General features: G+C 41.7%; 1 protein-coding gene across 7 annotated transcripts in view; it reads right to left on the bottom strand.

Moving 5' to 3' along the window:
• The window catches only part of LOC113817626 (Suppressor of ER stress-induced death), a 60219-nt gene that overhangs the window by 1436 nt on the left and 48783 nt on the right, over window positions 1-10000 (bottom strand). For 4 of the 7 annotated variants that reach the window (XM_070137636.1, XM_070137637.1, XM_070137635.1 and 1 more), the window contains exons 8-17: window positions 9245-9428; window positions 8615-8771; window positions 8175-8256; window positions 7707-7890; window positions 6920-7256; window positions 6303-6445; window positions 5673-5863; window positions 5099-5269; window positions 4255-4398; window positions 2946-3027 (exon numbers count right to left, since the gene is read on the bottom strand). In XM_070137636.1, coding sequence (XP_069993737.1) covers window positions 2946-3027; window positions 4255-4398; window positions 5099-5269; window positions 5673-5863; window positions 6303-6445; window positions 6920-7256; window positions 7707-7890; window positions 8175-8256; window positions 8615-8771; window positions 9245-9428 — 1675 coding nt within the window. Of the gene's footprint in view, window positions 1-1720; window positions 1800-2945; window positions 3028-4254; window positions 4399-5098; window positions 5270-5672; window positions 5864-6302; window positions 6446-6919; window positions 7257-7706; window positions 7891-8174; window positions 8257-8614; window positions 8772-9244; window positions 9429-10000 lie in introns of all 7 variants that reach the window. The other 3 variants (XM_070137640.1, XM_070137639.1, XM_070137641.1) reach the window with 1 other exon arrangement.

The raw sequence follows: 10000 nt of genomic DNA, 5'->3' as shown, positions 1-10000 counted from the left end.
AAATAAAAATAAAAAAGTGTAGTAAGAGTATTTTCCTGAATTTTATAAAACAAAACAAAAAAAAAAATGTCTAGTAAAAGGATTTTTTATGAATTATATAAAACTAAAAAACAATGTCAAATAAGAGTATTTTTCATGAATTTCATAAAACAAAAAAGAAAACTGTCTAGTAACAGTATCTTTTATGAATTCTGTATTCGGGATATAACATAAACTGTATTTAAGCTTAGGCAGACACTGAAATAAAGTGGGTAAATGCAGTTGTTAATATGCATAGTCATTCAAAAGCACAGTTAATTCATGCACTCATGCAGATACGGCAGCAGAAGAGGATGCATTTTTTTTTTTTTTTTAGAAATCAATTAAATTAAAATCACACTTGAATGGACTTACTGGGTTGTTTGAGTTCGATCCAAGTCACAAACTTCCATTTGTTTATCTTTATTATTTTGTTTATGCTTTCTCTCTCTTTCTTATTTGTTCTATCTAACCGGTTTATCCCACTCACACTTTTATTAGTCAGTTTCTTTGCACTCATTTCTATTCCAATTTTTGAGAATTTAATCTTCTCTCATAATATTTTTTCTTTAAATTTCTCTCTTAATTCATATCTTAAATTGCACCTAAAACTCACACCTGGTTCTCTTAACTCACTCATAATTTCCTCTCATGCCTCATACCTCACACTTGCCACGCACAAACGCAGAACACCTCTCGAAAGCACACCTCATAACTCATACCTTCTTCACTCACCACAAATCCACTCCGTCTCATATTCATATATTTATTACGCATACCATAGATTTTTTTCTCTTGTTCATATTTCTACTCCTTTCCTCATAACTTTTATTTATCTCATTTATTACAAATCGGCTCTCTAAAGTTATGATATACCCTCAACTCATACCTCATATATTCCTCATGCCCTACATCTTTCCTCATACCTCATACCCTACCTTCCTCAGCTCGCTTCCCAAACCACATATACTCTCTCTTCATACCTCATCCATCTCTCCTCACTATTGATACCTTCCTCATATCACATCCCTTCCCTCACACCTCATAGCATCCCCTCATACCCTAACTTTCTTAGTTCGCTTCCGAAACCACATATACTCTCACTTCACATCTCATCCATCTCTCCTCACTATTGATACCTTCCTCATATCACATCCCTTCCCTCACACCTCATAGCATCCCCTCATACCCTAACTTTCTTAGTTCGCTTTCCAAACCACATAGACTCTCTCTTCGTATCACATCCATCTCTCCTCACTAATGATACCTTCCTCATATCACATCCCTTCCCTCACACCTCATACCCTTTCTTAGTTCGCTTCCGAAACCACATATACTCTCACTTCACATCTCATCCATCTCTCCTCACTATTGATACCTTCCTCATATCACATCCCTTCCCTCATACCTCATAGCATCCCCTCATACCCTAACTTTCTTAGCTCGCTTCCCAAACCACATATACTCTCTCTTCACATCTCATCCATCTCTCCTCACTATTGATACCTTCCTCATAACACATCTCTTCCCTCACACCTCATAGCATCTCCTCATACCCTAACTTTCTTAGTTCGCTTTCCAAACCACATAGACTCTCTCTTCGTATCACATCCATCTCTCCTCACTAATGATACCTTCCTCATATCACATCCCTTCCCTCACACCTCATAGCATTCCTCATACCTCATAGCATCCCCCATACCTCATGCTTCTCCTCCCTGGTGTTAAACTCATAGGAGACCGTGTTAACCATATCACCCAGGGTCGTGAAAGTGCCGGTGCTGTTGTGAGGAAAAAAGTGAGGCAAATGAAGTCGTGAGTCCGTTAAAAGCATGAGTGAGGAGGGGAGGGGGTAGGGGGAGGGGGGCAGGGGGAGGGGAGAGGGAGAGGAAGGGGGAGGGGGAGGAAAGGGGAGGGAAGGGGGGAGGGAGAGGAAGGGGGGAGGGAGGATAGGGAGGGGGAGGGAGGGGGAGGGAGGTGGAGGGGGGGGAGGAAAGGGAAGGGGGGAGGGGGAGGACAGGGAGGGGGAAGGGGGAGGGAGGGAGAGAGGGAAGGGGGAGGGAGATAATAAAGGGTAAACAGTAATAAGGAGCAGGTAAATAAAAGAGATGCATTAAACAGCGAGAGATAAAGCATAATCATAAAGCAGTCCGTGTCACGTATTTTCCGAGTCATCTTCTCGCCAGTCCTGCAAAAGCTTTGTGAAATTCGTCCTTTTTAATTCTTTGGCGGGAAAATTGAGCTTGCCAGTAGGTAATCATTCCCCATCGAATGATTCCCCTACTTTTGATTACATTTCTCCCCAAAGTCAGGACTAATTTCCCTTAAGATTAAGTAAAGTTCTCATGCTGGATAGATTCATCATGCACAGGGCCATGCAGTGTTTTTTCCCTATAAAATGGATATGCCCATGCAGTGTTTTTTTTCCCTCTAAAATGGATACGTTTAAGAGGTTTCAAGATGGCGGCAGTATGAAAGCGCGCTCGTGCTGTCCATTCAGCTCCTTATCTAGGAAAAGTACTTGCGTTGCTGATATAGATAGTTGCGAGAGAGGGAGAGGGAGAGGGAGAGGGAGAGGAAGAGAGAGGGAGAGGAAGAGAGACGGAGAGGGAGAGGAAGAGAGAGGGAGAGGGAGAGGGAGAGGGAGAGGGAGAGGGAGACGGAGAGGGAGAGGCAGAGAGAGAGAGAGAGATAGAGAGATAGAGAGATAGAGAGATAGATAGATAGATAGATAGATAGAGAGAGAGAGAGAGAGAGAGAGAGAGAGAGAGAGAGAGAGAGAGAGAGAGAGAGAGAGAGAGATAGATAGATAGATAGATAGATAGATAGATAGATAGATAGATAGATAGAGAGAGAGAGAGAGAAAAAAAAAACAGATCGGTTAGAGCACAAAACATGCGTTGTCGTGGCCATCGACGTTTGTTTACCTCCGCCAACTCCAGCTTCGTGTTAAAGGCTCTTGTGGCGGCCTTTATGATCCGGGCAATGGCAAAGAAACCTGATCCGTAACTGAAAAGTGAATTATCCATTTCATTCAAAGGTGAATTATGTTTCATTGAAAGGTGAATTATCCATTTAATTGAAAGGTGAATTATCCATTTCATTGAAAGGTGAATTATCCATTTCATTGAAAGGTGAATTATCCATTTCATTGAAAGGTGAATTATCCATTTCATTGAAAGGTGAATTATCCATTTCATTGAAAGGTGAATTATCCATTTAATTCAAGGGTGAATTATCCATTTCATTGAAAGGTGAATTATCCATTTCATTGAAAGGTGAATTATCCATTTCATTCATGGGGGATAAACTAGATATAATGGTGGATTTTGGTCATGATATTGGTGGTGAAAAGTGATAGTTGTAAGTTTTGATGAAAAAATGGTAGTAATGATGAATAATTGTTTGCGGTAGTGATGGTTGTGGTTGTGATAAAACAGTATGATTGATATCTAGTATAGTGATAATGATCATGATAATAACGATAATGATAATCCCTAATATTATAGAATCTTAATCTTAACCTTACTTGGAATACAGGATTTTTTAGATAAGGGTGTAATGTATATAGATCATACTGCTGAATATCAATAACAAATGATATGAACATGTAAGAATAATCAACAAAGAATTATGAATCAACATGAAAACCAGTGATTTGAATGTTCCCAAAAATAATCAAAATAAAAGGATGAGATTAACATTACAGCAACTGAAAGCATCAAATTACCATTAGAATCAAACGACTAAAGTATCTATCTATCTATCTATCCATCCATCTATATAAGAAATACAAAATAATATAGATATAAACACAAGATAAAACCTTAAGTAAAAAAATCAGACTTTACAGAAAAGTAAAACAGTAGTATCTATCTATCTATCTATCTATATATTAGAAATACAAAATAATATAAATATGAACACAAGATAAAACCAAATCGAAATAAACAATTTAAACTTTGTAGAAAAGTAAAACAGTAGTACCTCTTTCCCTTAACAAAAAAATAAAAAATAAAAATAAAATAAAATAAAATTAACAATACATTTTATTTTTAAACCACAACATACTCACGGTATTCCGCCAAACAGCAATCCCCCCCCCACTATCTAAACAATAATAAAAACACCCCAAATCATATCAATAACCAAATAAACATAATTAAAAAACGATTAACAAAAACACCCCAAATCATACTAATAACCAAATAAACATCTTTAAGAACCCAAACTTACTAATCGGCGATCTTCTGCCACTGGTCCCTGAGGTAGTTCCAGGCCAGGTAGCGCCCCACGTCATTCCTGGCGACGGCGGCGAAGACCTGCGACGCGTCCTGCTTCCGGATGCCGCTGCCTTCCGTGAACGCCATGTCGAGGTACCTGTGGAGAGGGCGCTGGGTTAGTTTTTTTTTTTTTTTTTTTTTTTGGGGGGGGGGCGTTTGTGTGTGTGTTTGTTTGTTTGTTTGTTTGTTTGTGTGTGTGTGTGTGTGTGTGTGTGTGTGTGTGTGTGTGTGTGTGTGTGTGTGTGTGTGTGTGTGTGTGTGTGTGTGTGTGTGTGTGTGTGTTGTTGTTGTTGACGTAGGAGTGCAAAGGAAGGAGGGCGCTGGGATATATATATATATTTTTTTTATGCTTTTGTTTTTTTGTGTGTGTGTGTGTGTGTGTGTGTGTATGTGTGTGTGTGTGTGTGTGTGTGTGTGTGTGTGTGTGTGTGTGTGTGTGTGTGTGTGTGTGTGTGTGTGTGTTGTTGTTGTTGTTGTTGACGTAAGAGTGCGAAGGAAGGAAGGTGCTGGGTTATTTCCTTTTTTTTCTTAGTTGTTTGGTTATCTTTTGTGTTGTTGATGTAGGGGTGCGATGGAGGGTGCTGAGGTATTTCTTTTTTCTTTTCTTTTATTAATCTTTGTTATAATTTTGTACGAAATGACGAAACGTTAGAAAAAAAATCTCAAAACAAAAAATGACAAGAATTTAGAAAAAAAATCTCAAGACAAAAAAAAAAAAGAAAAGAAAAGAAAAAAAAAAGAAACATACAAAAAAAAAAAAAAAAAACACGAAAAAAACAGCCATCCCCAGCCCGTACCTGGACAGAATCCACACTTCCTTGGTACAACCCATGGCGGACAGGAGCTTGGCCTTCTCAGTGGCGACGTTCGAGTTGATGTACTGTTCCCACGCGAAGTTCCACTCCTCCTCGCCGCCCTCAGCCACGCCCGTGCAGTAGACCGTCGACTTCAGGTTGGGAGAGATGAGGCTGCCGGAGACGAAGAAGGAGAATGAGGAGGATGAGGAGGGTGAGGATGAGGTCGTGGTATTGGTGGCGTTGGTGGTGTTGGTTGTCGTGATATAATTATTATTATCAGCGTTATTATTATTTTTTATTTATTTATTTATTTATTTATTTATTATTATCATATATATATATATTTTTGGGGGTGTAATGCTGCTATTTTTTGTTGTGTTCATATAGATGTTGATAGCAACATAGCATCGACAATGACGATAAAGATAATAATTGTACTAAGGATACCATAAAATGGATAACGAAAAAAAATGCTGATAATAAGAGCAACAGTAATTATTAAAATATATCTAACAATAATGACAATAACAATAAAAATCATAACAACAATAATCCTTTAAAAAACGCCTCATACCTGGTATTGGTAGGGTTCAGCACCCACGTATTGAAGAGAGACTGCGAATTATCCACGCAGTCTTGGTAGCCGAGGTTGCACGCCCAAGAGAGAGCCTTAACCCGCTTGTACTGGTCCAAGTGGGGGTCGTTGAGGTTGTCCTCGAAGCCCACGGAGTTGTAGAGGGGAATCAGGATGTCCAGGAGGTAGCTCTGTTGAGGGGGGAGAGAGAGAGAAAAAAAGGGGAGATTAGGGATGTTGGGGGATGTATAGGAGGTAGGGGTGGGGGGAGGAAAAAGGTGGAGGAAGGAGGGAAAGGGAAAAAAAAGTTAGGAATTGAGGGGAGAGAGAGAGGGAGATATACACATTTTGGGAGGATGTATAGGAGATAGGGTGGGGGGAGAGGGGAGTAAAAAAGGGGGCGGGGGGAAGCGTGGAGGGTAAGGGAAAAGAGAGGTAGGAAAATCTCGGATATTTGATAGCCATTAGCTCGTTGTATCATTCTTAGGGTAAAAAAATTGTTCTCATAAGAAAAAAAATAATAATCAAATAATAATCAAATAACAATAATGAAACGTAGAAATAAGATGCAATATAAATAAAAAAGGAGATAAATGTTACGTCCATGAACCAATGATTCCCAGACCTCACCTTGAGATCGCCGTAGCCACTGGACCGAGTAAACATATTTTCCAGGTAACCCAGATTGTTGAGAGCGGTGTCCCAAGGTACGTACTCCACTTCCTTGCCCAGGTAGGCATTCACGCTCAGGGCCGTGTCGTAGGATACCTGGCCTAGGTGTGAAATTAAAGCGTGACAGGACGTAAATCAAAGAGGGAATTAACACAAAATCACCCTTAATTACTGAATGACAGTCGAGATAACCAGCTGGTTTGTTAAAATTGTGTCAGGTCCGACCCAGTGAATTTTCATAAATACAAATGCAGAAATAAAGGCATATCTGTCTATATATCTGATAGATATACATTTAACCATCTATTTGCCAGGTAGATATGCATGTCCAGACTGATAAATATGCATTTATTTCTTTATTTTTGCATGTCAAGTATACGAATATTCTTTGGGTCGGGCCTCGCACAATTTTAACAAACCGGCCGAACAAGTCTAAGACGTAAATAAGGAAGCATACAAAATCAGATACAAGTTTGACTCAAGGAGAGACAAACCTTGATTACCGGAAAGCAGTGAAGATAACAAAGATGGACGTAAAACTAAGGAATAACAACAGCAAAAGCAACTCGTCTCACCGGCACGCGCGAGGTTCAAAACATCGTCGATAATCTGCGCTCTGTTGATGACGTGAATCGACTCATGCTGGTCCTTGAGTTGCTGGATGATCAGGTTCCAGTTCTCGGCGTCGTAGTTGACTCTGTAATAACCCGTCTCCTGCACGTTGAAGATCACCCACTTGTCCTTCGCCGGGAGAGAGGAAATGGTGAGTTGTTGCTCCGTGTCCATCATCCACCGCTGGGGCTTCGTCGTCTCGAAGTCCGGGCTGGTCTCCGTGGTGTAGGACAGAGGGACCCACCACTTGTAGTCGTGGGAGTCCGTCGAGTTGGGGTTCTTGACGAGGAGGAAGCGTTCCTGGAGGGGGCGTGGTGGGAGAAGGGCGGGGTTACCTTTTGGAATAGTCTGCTTCGAATTTACGGGGATATACTGCCGCCATGGGCATCTACGTTTTGAGAATGGTGGGAAAGAATGCAGATGTCTTTGTGGACCTCCATAGGCCTAGTAATAGTAAGAAATGACTTTAATACAGAAGAAATGAGGTTGATAACATAGCATTGTGACGAGAAGTTACAATATTCACAAAAAAGATCAGGTCTCCAAAGTATTAAAAAAAGCTTATCAATTACTTTTGAACAATCTCCTTGTAACAAAGCTACACCACAGTGAAACCTAACCTAGCTCTCTTTAAATATATATCACCACTCAGGGAATACATACCACCATGAGCACAAGAACACAAAATGATCCCTTAAACAAATTCAGTTCGTGTTTACATTGTTTCCCCCTTCATGACTACACACTTACTTGGGTTACCGTGGCCGAAGTGCCGTCACTGCTACGCGTCACCTTAATCACAGGGTAACCCATCTGCAGTGTCCAAGTGTCCATGATTTTCTTAACACTGATGTCTGTGGGGAGTGTGTTGTCCTCGTAGGCCGCTGTGGTCAGGTACTGCCAAAGGTCGTCCTGCTCTGCGTTCTGGTATTTCCTGAGAGGGAAGGAAAAGATGTTAAACTCTGGTTGGTCGTAGCTGAATAGTTTCTGGTTGCAATGATATCTTTATGCGTGTTTTGTGTGTGTGTGTGTGTGTGTGTGTGTGTGTGTGTGTGTGTGTGTGTGTGTGTGTGTGTGTGTGTGTGTGTATGTGTGTGTGTGTGTGTGTGTCTGTGTGCACGCGATGAATTTATGATTTTATTTGTAATTTTTCTATATGTATGTGCGTGTATGTGCCTGTACTTGCATATGAAACATCAGAAGCCAATATCAACTCACAGGTCCGTGAGGTAATTGGAGAGGCCCTTCCTGAAGGTGGCCTCCGTCAAGAAGTGGTTCATCATGCGGATAATGGAAGCACCTGCGAAGGGAAGGACCATTTGGTGAGCCGAAGCGCTGGTGTTAAATTAATCTTTGTGCTTCAGCGGGTGAATGATCTCCGTTTCTCATTTGCTATTCTTACTGTATCTCTTTCCTATTGCATGTCTATATTCATAGCTGTATGTATATATCTATCTATATCTACATATGTCTCCATCTCTATAACTATTCATATCTACATTTGTCTACCTATCCATCTCTTTGTATATATATGTACCATCCATCCATCTATCTAGTTAAAGTATCTATCTATCTATCTATCGATATTAATCCTCCTCCTCCTCCTAAAAAAAAAAAAAAAAAAAAAAAAACTGATATGCTCTCGAAGGACGCCTTACCCTTAGCGTAGGAGATACGATCGAAAATCTCGTTGATCTCGTCCGGGTGGCCGACAGGGATGCTGATAGGATGCGAGGATTCCAGGCAGTCGATGGCGAAGACGTCGTGGAGGTCATCGGGGACGAACTGCTCCATCATCTTCCAGGAGGGCTCGGACTGAGGATTCGAAGGAGGATGGCGTGAGTTGTAGGGATGTCGGGGAAGGTCGAAGGAGGGAGTTCAAGTGTTTTAGGAGTATGGGGGGGTCGGTTAGGGTCTATGGGATTCTACTTAGGTAATGATCTGAGTCTCTGTTTGTCTCTTTCTTTCTTTCTTTTTTTCTTTCTACTTTCTTTCTCTCTCTCTCCCTCTGTCTCAGTCTCTCAGTCTGTCTGTCTGTCTGTCTGTCTGTCTGTCTGTCTGTCTGTCTGTCTCTCTCTCTCTCTCTCTCTCTCTCTCTCTCTCTCTCTCTCTCTCTCTCTCTCTCTCTCTCTCTCCCTCCCTCCCTCCCTCCCTCTCTCTCTCTCTCTCTCTCTTCCATACATATGCCTGAGTGTCTATCCCTCACTTAACAGACCCCCAAACACACACCTCCACTCAACACCGATACCCGCATACCACACACACAACCACGCTAAATACCAACTTACATGATCAACACCCAGGTACTCCATGAAGGACGCGAAGCCCTCGTTGAGCCAGAGGTCCGTCCACCACTCGGGCGTGACCAAATTGCCGAACCACTGATGGGCGAGTTCGTGCGCAACTACCACTACCACCCGCTGCTTGTTAGACGCAGCGGAGACTGCGGGGTCGTACAACATGGCCGTTTCTCTGGGGGACGAGGAGGGAGGAGGTGAATGAAGGTGGAAGTGAGGGGAATAGTGATGAATGGATAGGGAAGAGGAGGTCGTGAAGCATGGGTCGTTATACCGGAGGACGGTGAAGGTGGAGGTGAAAAAAGAGGAAAATGAGGGAATAGTATCTGCGAATTTGTGATAAATGTATTGGCGAAAGGGGGTCGTACAGCATGGCCGTTTCTCTGGAGGATGAGGAGGTAGGAAGTGAATAAAGGGGAAAGTGAGGGGAGTGGTATGTGTGAATTAGTGATAAATGGATTGGAGAGAGGAGGTCGTAAAACATGGGTCGTTATACTAGAAGACGAGGAAATTGGAGGTGAATAAAGGGGAAAGTGAGGGGAGTGGCATTTGTGTGAATTTGAGAAAGGAGGTCGTAAAGCATGGGTCGTTATACTGGAGGATGAGGAGAATTGGAGATAAAGAAGAGGAAAGTGAGGGAAGAAATTTTTGTGAATTTGATACATGAGAGGGAGACATGAGGTCGTACATGAGGCCCCTTTCTCTAGAAGATGAGGAGAGTTGAGGATAAAAAGGGAAAAGTGTAGG

Source organism: Penaeus vannamei, chromosome 23 (assembly GCF_042767895.1).
Source record: "Penaeus vannamei isolate JL-2024 chromosome 23, ASM4276789v1, whole genome shotgun sequence".
In the NCBI taxonomy this organism is placed as follows: domain Eukaryota; kingdom Metazoa; phylum Arthropoda; class Malacostraca; order Decapoda; family Penaeidae; genus Penaeus; species Penaeus vannamei.
This window is presented reverse-complemented; position numbering and strand designations above follow the sequence as displayed.